This window comes from Centrocercus urophasianus, unplaced genomic scaffold, assembly GCF_019232065.1.
Source record: "Centrocercus urophasianus isolate 14NV4802_14NV808 unplaced genomic scaffold, USGS_Curo_1.0 seq_12, whole genome shotgun sequence".
NCBI lineage: Eukaryota > Metazoa > Chordata > Aves > Galliformes > Phasianidae > Centrocercus > Centrocercus urophasianus.
Genome location: NW_024884364.1, coordinates 8343336 through 8363007, shown reverse-complemented (window position 1 = coordinate 8363007; position 19672 = coordinate 8343336). Strand labels below are relative to the sequence as shown.

The window sequence follows — 19672 nt, the reverse complement described above, 5'->3', positions numbered from 1 at the left end:
CCCGGTGCAGGAAGGGCACCCGCACAGCGGGAGGCTCCCCCATTTCCCGGCCCGTCCGCGCGGCGCCCCTCGCCTCCCTCAGCGGCTTTCAGAAGCCGGACGGGGGATGGGCCGTCCCGCCCCTCCGACTACGCGCCCCGGCAGGCTCCGCGCCGCCGCGCCTACCTGCGCCCGGCAGGTACGGAAGGGCTAGCGGCCGCGCAGGGCCTGCCGGGGCGCGTAGTTCCCGGGGCGGAAGGGAAGAACCGCCCGGCCGCGGCATGGACAAGCTGAAGCGGGTGCTGAGCGGCCGGGACGCGGAGGAGCCCGGCGCTCTGACGGAGGTAACGCCCCGCTGCCGGCACCTGCCGCCCTGCTGGGGCCGCCGCCTCGGGGAAGCCGCCGGGCCGCTCGTCGGCCTCTGTGCCGCCGGGCCTCTGCTGCCAGCCGGCGTCGCTTCGAGCTGCGGCCCCCGGGAAGCTCAGCCACTCGGGGTTGTGTTGGTAACTAACGGCGGTAACGCGCGCGTTCTGCACCCTCGTTTCCAGGTTATCGACGCGACTTCGTTGGGTTGGGGCACCCGAGTGAAAGGCTTCATCGCGTGCTTTGCGTTGGGATGCGTGTTCTCCCTGTTGGTAAGCGCTGATTGTTCCGAGCTGGGGAGGGCCCGCGAGGATCTGTATCCTGGCTGAGGTTTCTGGGTCTCTGAGAGCACCAGGCTCGGTTCCAGTTAGATACAGCACGCTAATCATTAACAAGAACGCTAACGCATGCACTTTTCTCTTTCTCTTCTCCTTTTTAGGGCAGTTGTCTGCTCTGGGTACCAAGGAAAGGGCTGATTCTCTTTGCAGCATTTTACACGTTGGGGAACATTGCATCGATTGGAAGGTAATGATCTTTTATGTTAGTTCTCTAATAACGGTGACAAGCTGGACGAGGTGTGGAAGTAGTAAAAACCAACCTGTTTGCGTGTGCACATTTGTTTATGGAGATTCAGAGAATCACAGAATGGCCTGGGTTGAAAAGGACCACAATGATCATCTGGTTTCAACCCCCTGCTATGTGCAGAGTCGCCAACCAGCAGCCCAGGCTGCCCAGAGCCACATCCAGCCTGGCCTTGAATGCCTCCAGGGATGGGGCATCCACAGCCTCCTTGGGCAACCTGTTCAGTGCGTCACCACCTCTGTGAGTGATTGTTCTCTTTTCGCTAAAAAGAACAGCACCTCCCTAATAGCACCGTGAAAGAAAGTACTGTGAAGACATTTTTTACTCATCCATTACAAAAACAACAAAACACAACACCAAAGGCTCAAAATCATGCATTGAGCATTGCAGTTTTTAGTTTTTGGAGGTGTGTTTTTTACCCCTCAGGATAATGATACTTCTTTGCCATTTTGCCTTTGATAACAGCACCATGTGTTTGTGAGCTCTGTCTTAGCAAACACCTCTGTGTTACAGTGGGACTGTCTGATAATCTTTCCTGCTTGTTGTAAAGGTTCTTTTCTCCCCTTTCTTTTGTCGTGCACTGATTTCTGTAACAACATTGTGTGCTGGTATCCCATGTGACAAGAGAAAAGTTTACAAAATAACCACCCTTCATCACAAATCTGGCTTGGTTTCACTTTTGCCTTTCACACCTTATGTGTTCATCTTGTTTTGTTTTTCTGTTTCACAGCACTCTCTTTCTTATGGGACCAGTGAAACAATTGAAAAGGATGTTTGAGCCTACCCGATTGATTGCTACTATTGTTATGTTAGTAAGTATCAAAGGAATCAGTTTTAACTTACAGAATCACCAATGCTGGACAAGACCTCTAAAATCATGCAGTCCAACCATCCATCTACCACCAGTATTTCCCCACTAAACCACATCCCTTAATACAACCTCTAAATGTTTCTTGAGCACCTCCAGGGATGGTGACTCACCTCCCTGGGCAGCCCTTTCCAGCACCCAGCTATTGAGCCCTTCCTTGTAGGATGATCTGTGTCTCAGGATGTGTTGTGGGTGGAGTTCTTTCTTCATCTGTACAGTGTGGTGAAAAGGTGTGTGTAGCACCAGCACTTTCTTGTGAGGAATGGCTGAACCAAAGCCCAATTGTAACACCAAATAAGCATTAAGCATCTGTAGCTGCTGTGTGTAATCCTGCACAAACATTTTTAGGGTGCTTGAGGTCATGTCACGGTGTTTTCTTGTTGCTTGAAGATGAAAGGTAGGAAACTAATTTTCTTAAAAGTTGCACAGTGGAAGTTGCTGGATGTGTCTTATCTTGCATTTTGTATTTCTTGTATTTTGTATTTCTTTATAGTCCAGATCATTTGCTTTAAAAAAACTGTGCTGGTATTTCCAACCTGCTAAAATATTTGTTTCTGACAGCAAAGGGAAATGGAATCTCTGTGCTGTGGTGATCATCTTGGATTAAAAATAATGCCATCCCAGTTGGCTGATAGCTTCAGGTTTTGAAACTCATGTGGCACAACAAAATGACAAATGCAGCATTCAGCTGAAGTCAGCCCTTCCAGTTGTTTTCATCTTTTGAAGATGGCAATTGTGGACAATCTTTTATTGTGGGGAAGCATTGCTGGTAATTCTCAGAGTTCCTCTTGTTTATCAGGTTTTTTAAGCTCTTGTACTTTCTGTTGGAGAGTCTAAAATCTAGAAGGTGATTTAATTTGCAGGAAACTCCTCCCATTATTCAGTGTGAATGTCTTCAGAACATTTGCTTGATATCTGCATTTTGTGGTTTGTATTTAAAACTCTGTGAGGCTACAAGCAGCACATACAGCTTAGGACACTGACCATGTATGCTGACAGATCAGCAGCAGTCAGGAAACCATTGTGTGGTGTGTTTGTGCAGTTAGGCTTCTTGGAGTCAGGAGCATGCCTGGAATGCACAGTGGAATAGAGAGGTAGTAGGTGTATGATGCAGTATGTACACCAACACACAAATAATGGGAAAACTACATTTAATGCTGGTAATCATGGTTGAGGTAGTGTGTGTGATTTCTTTGGCAGTACATACGGCTGCTGCCTTGCATATGCACTAGTACACGTGTCTTTTTTTTTCACTCACGTGGAAGAACGCACGTTACAGTCTGCAGTAGCACAACAGTAGGTGTGCATTGCAAATGTCTTTAACTTTCTGCTGAAGAAAGGTGAAGTATCAGCATCTGCCATAGCTAAACAAACTGCCATGTCTTAATTTGAAAATGAAAACTTGAACTAAAAAGTATCTTCTGTTAAAGCTAATAGTAAAATAGGAGATATCCAAAATGGATTACCAGTTCCCAAAGACATAATGTAACAATGTGAAAAGAATACATGGCTGAGTGGTTGTGGTGGGCTCTGTGTTTAAACAGGGACGTTACAAAGCAACACCTGAAAGCACTTTAAAGTATGCTGTGGCTTTACTTGACAAGAATTTTTTAAAAGAGTGGAAAGGATGATCCAGGGAACTACCAGTGTGCCAGCTTCACCTCTGTGCAAGGGAAGTTCATGGAGCAGATCCTCCTGGCATCTGTGCTAAGGTACATGGGAGTAGGAAGCGATACAGGATAACCAGCATGGCTACAGCGAGGTCAGGACCTTTTTATGTTGGTGTAACTGCATCAGTGGACAGGGAAGAGTCACTGATGTCATCTGTCTGGACTTCAGTAAGGCCTGTGACACAGTACCCCACAGCGTCCTTCTCTCCACATGGGAAAGATATGGATTTAATGGGTGGATTGTTTGATGAATGAGGAACTGGTCGTGAGACCCTTCTCTGAGAGTGGTCAGTGGCTCAATGTCCGGATGGACAAGCTGAGTCCCTCTAGTCCCTCTAGCACTGGGACTAGTGCTTCTTTAACATCCTCATCAATGACATCAACATTGGGTCTGAGTGCACCCTCAGCAAATTTGTGGATGACACCAAGCTGTGTGGTGTGGTCAACATGCCCAAGGGGCAAGATGTCATGTAGTGGGACCAGGACTGGCTTGAGCAGTGAGCCCAGATCAACCCCGTAAAGTTCAACAAATTGAAGTGCGAGGTCTTGCCCCTGGGACATGGCAACCCCCACTGTCAGTGTATTCCCCACACCTGGAGGATGTAAGGATGGTACGCAGCCCTACTAGAAAGGACCTGAGGGTACTGGTGGATGGCAAGCTGGACATGGACAAACGATGTGCCCTCACAGCCCAGAAAGCCAGCTGTATCCTCCTCAGCATGGCCAGCGGGTTGAGGGAGGTGATCCTGCCCCTCTGCTCTGTGCTGGTGAGGCCTCACCTGGAGTACTGCACCCAGATGTGGAGTCCTCAGTACAGCAGAGACATAGACCTGTTGGAGTGTGTCCAGAGGAGGGCCACAAAAATGATCCAAGGCATGGAACACCTCCCATATGAGGACAGACTGAGAGAGCTGGGGCTGTTCAGCCTGGAGAGCACCTGAGAGCGGCCTCTTAGTGTTTAAAGGAGGCTGTAAGAAAGAAGACAGACTCTTGGAGGGTCTGTGGTGATAGGACAAGGGGAAATGGTTTCAAACTAAAAGAAGAAAGATTTAGTTTGGGTATAAGGAGAAAGTTTTCATGGTAAGAGTGATGAGGCACTAGAGCAAGTTGGAGGTGGTGGTGTCCTTGGAGACATTCAGGGTCAGGCTGGATGGGGTTCTGAGCAACCTGATGTAGCTGTAGATGTCCCTGTTCATTGCAGGGAAGTTGGATTAGATAACCTTTAAGGGTCCCTTCCAACTCAAAATGATTCTATGATTCTACTAATACCTCTGGTTTCAAGACAGTAATGGCCTTAAGAATGAACAAGTAATGTGACACGTACAGAGGCAGAAGAAAGAGTCTTAACTGGCAAGTCTTATGCTAAAAGCTGAAATGCAGTGAATGCCTGTTCCACTGAGAAGTGTATGAGGAGAAGAAGCAGGAACACACTGGTGTTGCACAAGTGTGGAAGTCTGCTGCTCTTGCTCCTTTGCAGGCATGAATGTGTTGTCTGGAGATATCAGGCTGGTGTTTTCTCATTGCTTCAAAAACACAGTAGTACGAATGTTTTAAATAAAGGGAACTCTCATACCTCGTTGGATAGAACTATGAAATTATGTTGTCTGTCTCTGAAGGAACCCATTGCACTGTTAGAATATGTATGAAAACTGGAGAGTTGTTTGTATGTTTAATAGAAATCATTTGTTTTCTTCCAGTTGTGTCTCATATTAACGCTGTGTTCTGCTTTTTGGGTGAGTACTTGAGTCCTGTATGTATATATATATATACTGGAGTATATTTAAAAAATGAGAATCTTGCATGGTTGTCTTACTGGCTGCTGTGTTTCCTTCCCTTCTTCCTGCCCTTCTCCCTCAGTGGCATAAGGAAGGACTCGCGCTCCTTTTCTGTATCTTGCAGTTTTTTGCCTTGGCATGGTAAGTGATCTCCCTTATGCATGCCCCTCACTTGGCATTAGGTGTAACAGAAAGTAAAGAGGTGGATTTGAGCTTGTATGTATGAAAGGGTAGGAAGATTTTGTACCCTACTGTTCCCCTGGATGCAAGATAGTGCACCTATGAAGAGGTGACATATGGCTGCTCTTTGTTCTGTCCTTCCACTTCTGGAGGTTCCTTCTGAATGCATTTAATTTCTGTGAGCTTAAGTAAAACTTCTTTTTCTTTTGTCTTTTAATCAATTTGATGCTTACTTCGCTTAGTATTCTGCTTTTAGAGACTCTGTACTTGTTAGGTCAGATGATCCAGATGTGCCAATCAAGTTAAGCATCAGTTTTTTTTAAGTTACCATATTCTCTGTAAAAAGCCATTGAATTAGTACAGGAGCGGGTAGGGAGCTTTACCCAGCCCTCAAAAGCAGTCTTATCTCCCTGTAGGTGTTGGAACACCAGGGCAGCTTGGGGCTGCTTGGAACACTGTTTCACATGCCTCTGCAGTGTGCCCTCTGATTTTGCCATTTCTCACTGTGGCTGAGCTAAGGTTACTTGCAAGAATGTTCCTTCCTTTTCCTCACAACATCAGGGCTTCACTTTGGTTGTGTATCTTGCAGCCCTCTGTTTAGAGCAACACAGTTATGCTTTTTGTGACTCCATCATAAGCTGACGAGTAACCTTTACAATGTTCCATCTTAGGTACAGCATTTCCTTCATACCATTTGCAAGGTAAGTTTCTCTGCTCCCATTCCTTTTGTCATCTTGAAGCTTCATGGTAGCCAAGATTACTATGTGGGAGCATTGTGATGTGTGGATTTAAGCTTTTCTACGGCAGTGTTTTAGGAGGAGGAAATACTCGTGATTGCTTAAAAATGGGACTAAGCATATTCTCTGGTGGGGAAACACGACTTAAGTGTAACAAAATGAGAGGGCTTCCTGTGAAAATATAGAAGTGTGCAGCCCATATGCTAAATTTAACGTTTGCCTTGAGAATGCCCAAATGCTGGTCCAAAATACTACTGGGTAAATGTATTCTTTTGTGTACTATTTTTTTTTTCCTTCCTTCACTGTTCCCCCTGCTGTGAGCACTGTTACAGCATTTGAGCACAGTTTATGCTGCTTTATCAGCTCTGCTCTTCCTATGGGTGCTATTACCATTGCAGCTGAGTGGGTAGGGGTTGAGCAGACCTGCTTGCCTGTAATGCAGTCATGCAAGCCATGTAAGCACAATTAACAATCTCTAAATGTGTGTTGGTGGTGCTGCACCAGTGTGTAGTGAGTCATCCAGCAGCTAACTGAGGTGACTGTTTTTTTCTTTCTCCTGCCCATAGGGATGCTGTGAAGAAATGTGTGTCTGTCTGTCTGTCCTAAGAGGAAAGCCGGATGCTTCACAAAGTTCTAGGAAGCATAGCAGAACTACGTTAAGATCACTGTGTTTGTACTTTGCTACTTCTGTTCTAAATGAGTGCCTTTTGGCTGGTTGTTAGAGGTTAAGTGCAGTGAATGCAATTGTGTGTTTTTGGTGTCCGTGGGACAGAGCGCTCACGTGACTAAATGAAGGTCAGCCTGGAAGAAGAACTGGGCTGAGACCCAGACTTTGTTTTGATGATTCTCATATGAAATTATTTGTTTCTGCAAAATTAACAAAGTGACACGTGAAGTCTGTAAAATGGAGCCCTTGATTCTGGTGGGACCATGCCAGTCTAGAGGATTCCTTTCCGAAGAAGAAAAAGAAATCTGTTGCTAGCTGATTCCTGACAACTCTTGTAGTAGCCTTACATCACTTAATCTTTGCACTATTTACATCAGATAATGGAATACTGGTGCTCTTCTTCTGCCTCTCTTGTAACATGTTGGGTCTATGATATTTTCAAAAGGCTTAATTCCAAATGAAAAGGCTGTTTTAGAGTACTTATGGAATGCTTGATTTTGTTTCCTTAAGTGAAAAAAATTCGTTTTCAGTTTAGATTGACAGTGTTTTCTTAAAATACGTAGAGGGGACATTTTCATCTGCGAAGATTGGTTCCTGTAAGAAAAGCACTTGCAAAATTGGGTTAATCAAGTTCTTTAGTTTCCAGGAATAATGAGTTCTTTGCTAATGACTCCAGCTGAATGCAATACATTCAAGCTAGGAAACCAATTTATCACTTGACATGAGGTGGTTCTCTTCTCCCCAGCTTCAGCACAGGAGCTGTGTGAAGCTGAGGGCACGACAGGTAAGCTGAGACAGAACCTGTGTGTTTTCTTTCCCAAAGGACGAAGTCCCTGTTGATAAGGTGGAGGCAGGCTGGTGTTTAAGCAAGTCCAGGACAGGAAAAAGACATTTTCTTCTGAACCTGTGAATAAGTTAAAACTCCAATGTGTCTTTTTTGTAATGAAATCAATTTCATTTTTCCTAAAACTCTCTTCTGCACTCGTGAATTCCTTCTGCTCTGAAGAGGAAGTACAGCTTTCTGTTGCTTTTTTTGTGTGTTTGTGTGTTTGCTTTTTTAACCAAAGGAAGCATTCAACAGTCTTGCTGCCAGCTTCGAACAAACACTGAGTGGTCAGTATCCAGACTCCAAGGCCATTGCCCATTCTTGTAATCTTCTGAGCTACGTGTAATCATGTACTCCCAAACCATTTCAGCGTCTCTTGTTTAACATCAGAATGCAGGTTCCTGCTTCTACTATGTTGGATACTGTTAACTGTTCTTGCCTTTCCTATTAGCAAGTTGTCTTGCTGGAAATGATGGCTGTGAAGGTCATTATCCAGTGAACTTTAATATGATTTGAATCTTCTTTCCTGATCTACATAGACTTTAGCCATCTAACTGCATTGCATTTGCATAGCAAGTCCTTGACTTGCACCACAAAGACTTCAGGCTAGCAAAAGCCTGGATCTATTCAGCAATGAAGTACAAGCCCACAGTGAAGTAGAATAATTCTGTGTGGTTCTCAGAAAGTTACTAGAAACAGAATTAACTCTACACATTAATTGTCCTTCTGATAATTTATAAAACAGTAACAACCCTCCATGAGTATCCCCTCTAAAACCAAAAAAATATCTTTTGAGGATATGAAAGGGGAACTTCAACAAGCTTTCTCTGTTTTCCAGCTGGATAGAGGTACTCTTACAAAGCCATTTGAACAGAAAAGGCCTTCTTGAAAATGTGCTATGTTGGGATGAATCAGTTCTGTGGGATGATTTCCCCAAGTGCTATTTCCTACTGCTTTTCTTTCTTTCTTTCCATAGGATTTTGAAGTTAGTGTTGAAATGACTACATTGACTATTAGTATTATTTTTTTTTAATAAGGAGTTAGTTAAAGGCTCAAGAGAGACTGAGAATTAAAGAACACCTATTCGTTTTCTCTCTGACTCTGGATATCTAAATGGATGTAAGACTTTTTTTTTAATGAGGGAGTATGTTCAAAACCTAATGTACATCTGTCAAAGGGCCCCGTGTTAGGCTTCTGTTAGGGCTTGGAGAATATATACAGAATTCCTTTGTGTAAGACTAGTAGAAATAGAACTCCAATGCCTTTCACATCCCAGTGTTTGCTTAGTTTTAATATCTCTGGGTGTTCCCAGAGAACTCTACAAGTATGGTCTATGGTATTTTTCCTTCCCCCCTCTGGGAAAGTTCTGTTAATTTGTATAATCATTCCAGGCCTATCAGCAGTCAACATAATGGAGTTTTACCTCTGTTTTGTTTGTTTTTTTTTTTAATAGTTCAGATTAGGAAGAGAAAAAGGCTTTTGCTTACTCCTTGACTAGCTTTTGCAGGGCTGTAGTACCATGACTCTCTAGCATTTTCCTTGTAAAAACACTAGATTTGCTGCATACTGCTTTCTCAATTTGTATACTATAGCTAAGTGGGACCTTTTAGTATTGTGAGCACAGTCACTTGGAAGTAGGAAATTTAGACTCTGGAACTGCTTCTTTCACTACCAAGAAATGGTAAACTTGAATGGATTCACACACACTTTTTTAAAGCTGTAATTCCAGTTCCACAGCCACGTTTGATACAATAATAAAGGAGAACAAAGGTTTATTTGACTGTGTAGCACACGAGGCTTTAGCAATAGTGCCCATAAGGGAAGGGAATTCAAAAGGAGATGGCAGAGATGGGTGATCGCCATAGTGCCACTAGGATTCACGTTCCTTCTGGTGTTGTATTCTGTTCTTGTGAAGGTCAGATGGAACAGAGATTCATTTCCTTGCCAATATGTGAAAGCTACTCAGGGTTTGTCACTTCATCTACAAGCAGTTTTGATTTAAAGGTAATTCCTCTCTGTCAGAGCAAAACACTGTGGATTCTTAGTCAGATGTTTGGTTATAGTTGCGCACAGGCTATTGCCAGGGTTAGCAGTAGAAGATTCTTCTATATTGTTCAGATAATTTCTGTGATCGAGAGGTAAACTACTATGAGTGTGCCCTCTTGACCGGTTTCAATCTGAATTAGGTTATACCATTTTTGTGATTAAGACTTCTATATGTTTGGAGCTGATTTCATCAGCTTTGGTTATCTGCTTACCAGGAAGCATGGTGGACTTTTTTAAAGCCCTCTAGCTTTCTGTCGTAATGTCCTTCAAGGCAGGAATGTTTGTCGTGTGCACTCTGCTGCAAAGAGATAATTGTGTTTTAAATCATAAGGCTCCTTCCTTAATAAACTTACACACTTGCCTACAGCACTTAATTCAAGACTGACTTTCGAAAGAAAGTTGGATGCCCATCTCAGTAGAGTTTGGTGCTCTACCAGAAAGTGTTTCTTGAAAGCCTCACTGTTGGTCAACTTTCCCGTTGAATTTTGGGTTGTTTTGGTTTGTTTGGTTTTGTTTGTTTGTTTGTTGTTTTGGGTTTTTTTTCAGTACTGATCACTGTAAGCAAGCAGTCTTAGCGTGAAATCTGCATATCTGGGATCAGCCGACTTTGCAGATACTGTAGAAATGGAAATGGGTGACAAGGGGTATTTGTTCCCATAGCACTGAGATTCAGAACATGAAAATGTGAGATTTCTTTCATCACTCCAGGGTTTTGCTCTGGTTGGTGTGATTGTGAATGCTGATGCTATCTGAGATGGTTCTACTGTGCTGATGTGAACAACTTGATCTTGCTTAGTATTTGCTGTAGTAAGACTGCCCATGAGCTGCTCCAAAACCCAAGGAAGAAATCTCTGAACTGATTTAAAAGGATTTTAAGAAATCACGTGGAGAAAAAATTAGAATTCATAAGGCTTTGTTTAAATACTTACTATGCATTGCTGGGAGAGAGAGGAGTTGTTGCTATGGGATGGCTTCCAGCAAGGTTGCAGAAGGACGGGTCTGGATTGGTTGCAACTTGTGGGTAGGTGACAGCTGTGCCCGTAACGCACTTAGGGGCTTAGAGTGCTGCTGCTTACATGCAGTCTGAAGCTCGTGTTCAGGAAACTCCATTGTGGAAAAATGCGGATTCTTGAAGGTTGTAGGCTTGTGCTGTGTACTAAGATTGAAAGAGATTTGTTGAGTTAGTGAAAATGGTTCTTACTCTGTTTTGGTACTTAATCATGTTGATGAAGACAAGATGACCGTTGCTGTTGTGGACTTCAAAAACCGAGGAGGAGGATGACATATAAACACACATCTGTCTTAACTATTGATGTTTACAGCCATAGCAAGTCCTGACCATGTAGGACAGAAAGCACAAAGATGGTATATTTTCTTAACAGTGTGTGCCTCACAGTCTTTTGACAACACAACATTTTTTTAACAGCTGTGGGAATTGTTTTGTAAAATAAAAACTGAACTCTCAGAATTTGACCACAACGTTTTGTATTGTTACTGATTCTATTTGTTGCTCTTTTTCTGTGTATTTGCACTGTTTGATTTCTACTTTGATAAATATCTTTTTTCATATCTTTTTCTGTAAGGAATCCCTCACTTTCGAGTGTTGTTTTTTTCTTCAATAAAGTTGTAATTGCATTAAACAAATTGCTTTTGCAGTTAATTTGGACGTTTTAATGATGACTCCAGATGATGCTCAAATTGCTGATGAGGTGGGGGTGATACGATTATTTTTTTTAACCTCAAGTGTCAACATAATTTTGCCAACAAATTATTGATTTAGTCTGTGCTACAGAGCAAATTACTCCTCATTCCATTCTGTCAGCAAAAATTATTAGTCGTGTCTCTTTCTTTGTGAAATACGTGCATTCTGAGTACTGCAAGTAAAAAAAAAACAAATCAGTGATTTAAAAATGCACATGTCAGAAGTAGGGCTAGAAGCAATGACTCAGAAAGCATATCTGTTTCAGTTGGCGTGTAACATGCATCCAAAAACTTGCTGTGATTTTAATTTTCCTTACCTATGTGGTGGGCACCAGCCTGCTTCCAGTGTCTTAATTTTTTCCTTCTGAGTGGTAGGGCAAACCCAAATGGCTGCCATTTATTTATTTTAATTGCAAGGGTGGTTGCAACCCTTGAGCGTTTTGAGAGATGTTGTGCTTTCAGTTTTGGTCTTCTAAGAAAACTGTCTCAAAGCTGAATGCACTGAAATTTCTTCACAGGAAGGTCCAATTTTTTTATTTTTATTTTTAATAGAAGAGACCTGTCTTACTGTAACACAGGAACCTGGTGGTTCGTATTTTATCTTTTTGAAAAGAACTCAGAGGAACCCGGGGAGTTTCATATAACTTTCTTATCAAGACAGCTATGAGTATGAATCTAAACCTACACATGCAATAGATTCTTTCTATAAATGTTCAGTCCCTTGTTTTCTCTGCTTCGTTCAAGCTGCATAATGTGGAGCTGTTGGAGCGGGTCCAGAGGAGGGCTGTGAAGATGATCAGAAGGCTGGAGGACCTCCACTATGGGAATAGGCTGGGAGAGTTTCAGCCTGGAAAAGAGAAGGCCCCAGGGGGACCTTGTAGCAGCCTTCCAGTACCTGAAGGGAGCCTACAGGAAAGTTGAGGAGGACTTGTTAGAAGAGCATGTAGTGACAGGAAGAGAGGAAATTGTTTTAAATTGGAAGAGGGCAGATTCAGACTAGATATCAGGAGGAAATTCTTTACTGTGAGGGTGGTTGCCCAGAGAGGCTGTGGATGCCCCCACCCTGGGAGCAAATCCGTGCAAATCCATGGTGGATTTGTATTTAGTAATGGGACTATGGAAGGCTGCTACATACCTAATGTCTACCCTTTCCCCTTCTCCCTCCACAAGGTCTGATTTATGAGATAATTTTATGGATGCGTGTAGCTGGAATTTTTTCCCTTTGTTTACTTGTTTATTTCACATTGAGCTCAGGCTTGATTGCAGTATCTTAAGGATAAAAGATTCTTAACGTCCATCCATACTGAACTGTGGAAACTCCTGAAGGGAACAAAAACCTGTTTTCTCTTTTTTTCTGAAGAAAGCTTCAGATGATTAGAGAGATGGAATAGAATATCTAAGCTGCCAATCTTTGGGATTGCTATTTTAAGTTAGCCTATTTGAAACCCTTTTAAGTTTTTCTCAGGTTCCCATGTGGCATCTCTAGAAGAGGTTATTCCTGAGAGTTTGTGATGCACAATCTGCAGAAATGAGGAGTAACACTGATGTAGCTAAATAATGGTATGTTAGAAGTATAGGCTGGCCAACACGATTTCAGTGCAGCTCTGAATGGATAGCACTTCCAAATATGTGGAGTGAAAACAAATTATTTTGTCGTATTTGCTCTTGTGTTTTCTATTTGTGCGTAATAGGATGTAGAAGTCTTGTTTCTTTTGAGAGAAGCAAGTATTTCAGCCATGTATGATTATTATTAGAATCACAGAACATCCCGAGCTGGAAGGGACCCATGAGGATCATTAATTCCAGCTCCTGGCTCCACACCCAAACTCCAAGCCTTATATCCGGGAGCGGTGTCCAAACACTCCTTGAACTCTCACAGCTCAGTGCCGTGCCCACAGCCCTGGGCAGGCTGTTCCATGCCCACGGCCCCCAGTGCAGACCCTGTCCCTCACCCCCAGCTGCCTTTCCCCTGACACAGCTCCGTGCTGTTCCCTCAGGCCCTGTTGCTGTCACATCTCCCAGATCCTTCACCGTCCTCATAGTCTCCCTTTGCACTCTTTCTAATGGTTCTATGTCCTTCTCATCTTGTGGTGCCCAAAACTGCACGCGTTACTTTTTTTTGTAATACATTTATGTTTATCACCAGCCTGACTAGATCAGGAATTTTTTTTTTTTTTAAGAAACAAGAAAAATTGCTCTGAAAAGCTTCCCATGCTTTCTGAGCTGATGTTGGTTGTAACAGCAGGCAGGGAGGTGCTACTTGAGCAGGGTGACTGAATAACTGCTAAAAACATACCTGGCTGAAGTTATTGAAACTGTCCTCTCCACCACCCCGGCAGTAATGAAAAGGCTAATCTTCTCTAAGTCTCTTATAACCCATCAATCTCTTAAGGGTCTGGATCTGTGATTAAAAACAGAGGGAAAGCAGCTGTCTTTTTATCCTCTCGTAATTATTCCTTGGTCGTCAATAGGTGTTGATTTCCTGGGAGTGTCATGGTGATAGAGGTTACGTTTCCCTGTGTTGTTGGGACTCAATGTTCAGGGGTGTTGGTTGTTTGAGTGCTCCACTGAGAGTCCTGGGGATGGAAAGCTTGAGTCTTGTTGTCTGTGATTTCACTGCATCATGAAGGTTTGGCTTATTTTGGAAACGTGCACCTAAAGGCCAAAAAACAGCTATCCAGTGTCAAGGCAAGGAGAGGCCTCTTTAATTACCTTTTCTCTATTTTTTTTCTTCTGCTGTACCTCACCAGCTGGTGGTAGGAATGGGTTTTAAAATGATTTTAATTAGAAAGTCAAAACCAGCAACTTGCTTTTTACCGCTGAAATTTGATGAATATATTTCAGTAAGCGTTTCAGGTTTGTTCTGTCATTGCTGTTTCCAGACCTTGTTGCTGCAATTAAAAGTATGAGTAGCTAAATTCTTATTGGTAAATCCTGGACACGACTAGAGATGTCTCTAAGTGTTGTACTTGCACTTTTGACTAGAAGGGGTTAGTTCTGGGAGGCTGTGAGCCACAAGGTGGCCGCTTCCTGGTCAGTAGCACCTCGCTCTCTCCATGGGGCTCCAGAGGAAGTTTTCAATGTCTTCCTACTTCCTGAGACATCCATACCCATCTACTTGTTTAATTGCACAGCTACAGATGTCAAGTGCAAGAGGACTAATTCATGCTGTGTCCTACTTTCAGTGGCAATGACTATCGGTCACCTTGTTACTTTATTACTTGGTAAGTGCAGTTACTTTTTCCTTCAAATATCAAGTACAGGAAGACTTTCAGCTAAGAAAGAACCCATCTGATACCTGAGAATGGGTTATTTTTAGTGTCCCAGGAGTACCCAGTGATGCTAATCCATTTGTGTCTCATTTTCAGCATCTGCAGACTTGGAAAAATTTGTCTCTCAAGAAGGGAGGAGGGAGAAGAAATGTTTAGGAAGTATTCAAGTTTGTTATTTAGGTGAACAAAGGAGGCGTTTAAAATGTAAAGGATGTCTCCCCCAAAACAGAGCAGTTATTTGTAATGAAGATTTCCACCCTTAGTATTTTCTGGAAATTAAAAGTCAACAATAAGCAATGAAGTCTATGAATCTATTGCTTTGGTTTCTCTCCTGTAGCCCCTCCTCACGCAACTGCCTGTATGTAAGGCAGACCAGTGTATGATGTGATGAAGACCAATGCATGAGGTGGGATTCATATGGATCTGGATGTGTATTTTTGAGTAAAATCTGTGCCATGGTTATATTAAGCTGATGACTTTTCTTGCATGCATGCAAATTTGTTATTTCTTTGGCTAATTCTGGGCTGTAAATACACATCAGTGGTGAGATGCGCCTTGTGAATATACTGCTACATGCATCACCAATTGCTCTTAGAGCCCGAACTCTTAAAGCTGAAATACCCTTCCCCATGCTCAAAACCAGCAATTGGCCTATGCCATGAGCCAACCACAGGTAACTACTCTCTCTGGAAAATACTGAGGTTGCATGTATCTTGAGCTACAGTAACAAAGTTATAAATTTAAAATTAAAACTGTGTGAAAATGAAGTATTTTAAGAGAGATTTTTCTTTCTTTCTTTCTGTGAGAAAATTTTTGATGACCAAGCATCTTAAGTGGTAAGTGAAAGCAACCAAGTGTACCTTACTTTTGGTATCTCAGAGTGCATTTCATTGTTGTGGAGGATGCAAGTTTTAATATTTGAAACTACAAAGAAAATGCCCTTGTGCCTCTCCTGCAGGCACAAAAAAAAAAAAAAAAAAAAAAAAAAAACCTGTAAAAATCCAGTCATTGATTAAAAATTAACCCCAAAACTTCCTAGTGCACAATATTTCATGTAGCTCTGATTCCCGCCTTTATTAACATTTTGTAATGTCGTGAAAGCAACACAACTATTTCATGATCTCTTAAGTGTTTGCTATGCCATTTGATCTTGTGTGGCATGTGCAGGGAAAAATGATAGAGCTTCTCTCTCCTTTTTGAGCATCTGAAAAAGAAAGCCCAAGCACTAATGAGTGTTTGTAATTCAGTGTTACACGATGTTACCTGATAAGCAATTATTTTTCCAGATGCCAAGTGGCACACTTCAAAGTACCTAAATATCCTGTAGATTTTAATGTACATTCTTCATTTGCTCAGCAGTGAAAGGAGGCTGGTTAGTAACTAGGAGTTGCTATTTGCTTAGGCCTGGTACAGACAGACACCTTTCACAAGGTGAGTTGACTGATAATCTAGTTAAAATGTTATGAGCTGACAATTCAAACAAGGTATGTAAAGACTGGGAAGATGAAAGAAGGAAGATGTGTCAGAGTGCAAAGTTCCCTGTTGGGATGATTGGGATTATAGATGCAAAAAATGCGTCACAGCTGCATGACTTTCCCTTCCTGTGGTGTTGAGATTCTGGGCAGTGAGTGCTCACCTAAACTCTCCTTTGTTCTGCACAACATCGTGTTGCTGCACACGTGCAGCTGTGCTGTTTTGAGGACTTGGAATCAGTATCCTCACTCTGGCTCAGTGTTGAGGGAGTAGCAGGACTACTTTCCAAAAAAGGTGCTGTATGACACAGATAGTACCCTCAAACTCTGGCAGTTGCTGGTGAGGGAGATGATACCTCGTGGGCTTTTGCACTGCGAGATAAGTTGAACCTTGTTAAAGGATGGATTTAATTTAAATCATGTTTTATAGTTTGTCAGACCCTTCCTTGTCTGTATAAGTGTCATCAGTGATGCACTGTAGAGCCCCAAACCAAATCATTTCATTGCTTAGAAAGCTGGAAGCACAGAAATTCAACAAGGGCTCTTGAGTTAAGCAAACACAAAGTTCTAAGTAAGTAGGTAGAAAACATATTTCTCTAAAAAGAAATGCCCAAAGTTCATTTTCATAGCCAAGTCCCTGACTATGTCATGTCTAACAGACCAGAAATTTCCCAGATGCTATTGGAGCTAAATGCATCCGGAGGAATTAGGCAGTCAAGTGCCTTATGTGCTGAAGTCCAATGTTTACGGATCAGTGGTATTCACATAACCTTCACTTAACTCTGTAGCACAGCACTGGACCCAGTTTTCTCAGATCCCTGTCTCATTGCTGAAGTTGATGGATTTGTTGGTATAATAGTGGTTTCTTTTACAACTGTCCTTTGTGGAAAGTATACGCAGTTCAAAGAGACTTGCCAGATAAGGCCTCAGGCTGAGAGGAGAGGGAATGCCGGTTTTAGGAATGATGAGGGAGCTTTTGGATGAAGCAGACCTTGAGTAGGTCAGCAGTGCCAGGCCTCAAGACAGTTATGTCTATACCCAGACTCAGAAGTGTGAGATCTGTCCCTAGAAATGCATCAGAAGGAAGTTAAAGTACTTTAAGGTGCCACAGACATTCTGTGAATGAAACTGGGGTCCAACGGATGGACAGAGCAGGAATCAACAGTGGAGTGTAAGGATGCTACTTTTTCCTTTTGCAATCTAACATGTTAATTTAGGAACTTGGAGATTGTTGAGTAATGAAGTTAATGCGTTTATTCAACATGCTGGGTGAAAATAAGGCTATCCTCTTCTATCTTTAAGACTGTCTTCTCTGTTTAACTGTCTTGACTGTTACTAGCTCCTTCAGCTAGAGTCCGCATCAGCGAGAATGCAATTTCCATGCATTGTTTCAGTCTGGAAATGAAATAATTTTCATTAATGGAAACCTGGTTCTCAAGCAGAACAATTAGACCCACTTCAGGTTGAAAAAAGATAAAAGCATGCTAATTTGGATGGAGGACTCTTCTTTCAAGGCAGCCAATTGAGTCATCAGCCTGCCACCCACCTGACCGTCTGACAGGTAATTAGGAGATAGTCCTTTTTTGTGTGTGGAGTGTGTGCATAAACCTGCACGCGCCGGTGTCACTGCCCATTGGGACTTCCAGAGGAACGAGCTAGTCAGTGGCAAAAGAGTGAGGAGGGCACGTTTCTCAGGCTGTGCCCAACGATCTGACTTGCTTTTTGATTTAGCTTCCTATTTCTGTCTTTTAACAGCCACCCCAAGTTTCTGGCAGTAAAGTCATTATGGCAGACCTGGGTTGCAAAAAGCCCACTGACTGCACCGTCTCCAGGCTGCTCAGCGTCGTGGAGAGTGAACTCCGGGCAGGCAGAGACAAAGGTGACCCCACTGAGAAGCAGCTTCAGGTTGTCTTAGAGGATGCTACCCTCTGGCAGAGATTCAGAGAAGTCACCAACGAGATGATTGTGACCAAGAATGGCAGGTGAGTGATCTGCATAGCACTGTGTGCTAAGGGTGGGTGACAGCCGGGGGGTGTGAAGAGGTGTAATAGAAAGTAGCGTGTGCATAGGCTAGAGAGAACTGCAGTGAGCATGTAGCAGTGTGGTCCCCTAAAAGCAGGGTAGGGACAGAATTGGGGTGTCCCCGCTCCTTTCTGTGAAGCCATTCCTGCCACACTTTATTCCTGTTTGTGAAACATGCTGGAGAAATGTATTGACAAAAAGGGAACTTTCACCGAGGTGTGGACACTATCTCTCAAAATCTTCTGGATTGCTTCTTGTGCTACCAGTCATTAATGTTTATTACCACATTCCTACCTGTAGATCTCAAAGGACTGTTCAGAAGCAGATCAGTGCTGTTATCTCCCCGTTGCTGTTCTTGTTTCTCAGGCTTTGGAGGTTAACAGTCTGCACATACAATCTGTACTAGAAAAGGGTACAATCCAGCTGTGCTCTGTGGCTTGTATGTGCGGTCCAGATCGGTGTGGTCCCACAACTGTACCTCACATTTCTGTAGTTGTTGCTGGTGTACTTAGTAAGCACCGTAGAATACTGGCTGACATACAGAGCTTTAAAAAAATAACAAATTGTGATATAAGGGGATCACATATCTTTCTATTTGCTGAGTGCAAAACCCGGAGAAAAGAATGTTAATTCTGAATTGGATACTGGCTCTCCAGATAGGCTCTGCACTGATCTGGGAAGGCAACAGAGTCCAGGTAATGACTAGAGGAAAGTTTTCCTGTACAGCAGTACTAAGGTTTACAGTAGTACTTACTCTACCCTTGCCACCTCTGCCATCTTCTCCCACCCCTCCCTCCACGCATGTTTCTTTCACAAGGAATATCTGCATGGGAGAGCAAGATTAAGAGATGAGAGAAAAGCTTTTCGCTCATGGTGTGAGTTCCATCAGTTTTGCAGAGATTTTGGTTGAAAAGAACTTATGGAAAAGATTACTATTGCCTGCAGCCTGACAGGGAAAGCAATTAAGAGGGGAAAAATCTTGTCTGCTAGCTCAGCAAGCTAGCTCTTCTACTAAGAGAACAGTTCTGCTTCCAAAATATCACTGCTTATCACTACTCTGATTCCTAGGAATCTATAAGGATCGATGTTGTCTTCTGTTCTTCTTCTTTACACCAAGAAGCTGCTTCTATTTAATTTGAACGTTTATAGTTGCTGTTGGGCTAAAGCAAACTTCTGAGTGGATTTTCATTTAATGTAAGGTAGATTTAAACATTCCTTGTCAGCATAAGTAACCAAGATGAGAATAAATTTGCACCAAATTAATTAAATGGATACAAAGGATTGTGCCTTACCAGCAGGTTGTGGGTTATTTTTTTTTTCTTTCAGTTTCTTTCCTCAGTGCTAATGTATGTTGTGATTGCAGGTGATACTCTTTCTCTCTAAAATGTCTAGGTGAGTGCATGTACATAATCTTTTTATGCTGCTGCTGGGATGAAAATCCATCATTACTTGAATATCCAATGTTACATTTTAATCGTGGAAGCTTATTTATTTTTCTTCATTCTTACTTAG

General features: G+C 42.7%; 2 protein-coding genes across 11 annotated transcripts in view; both read left to right on the top strand.

Annotated features, from left to right (window-relative positions):
* The first annotated feature begins 212 nt into the window (after positions 1–212).
* Positions 213–11337, top strand: SFT2D2 (SFT2 domain containing 2). Its single transcript, XM_042809500.1, has 8 exons — positions 213–323; positions 528–614; positions 782–867; positions 1655–1736; positions 5160–5195; positions 5320–5378; positions 6089–6118; positions 6721–11337. Exons 1-8 carry the CDS (start codon positions 261–263, stop codon positions 6758–6760), a joined length of 483 nt encoding a protein of 160 aa, XP_042665434.1. The 5' UTR covers positions 213–260; the 3' UTR covers positions 6761–11337.
* Positions 11338–14591: 3254 nt separating this feature from the next.
* Positions 14592–19672, top strand: part of TBX19 (T-box transcription factor 19) — a 139578-nt gene continuing 134497 nt past the window's right edge. For 6 of the 10 annotated variants that reach the window (XR_006167267.1, XR_006167268.1, XM_042809494.1 and 3 more), the window contains exon 1: positions 14758–18120. Coding sequence is in view for 8 of the 10 variants with exons in the window: in XM_042809494.1 (XP_042665428.1) it covers positions 17924–18120 (197 nt within the window). In the remaining 2 variants the exon portion in view is untranslated. Of the gene's footprint in view, positions 14619–14757; positions 18121–19672 lie in introns of those variants that run through there. The other 4 variants (XM_042809491.1, XM_042809492.1, XM_042809490.1 and 1 more) reach the window with 4 other exon arrangements.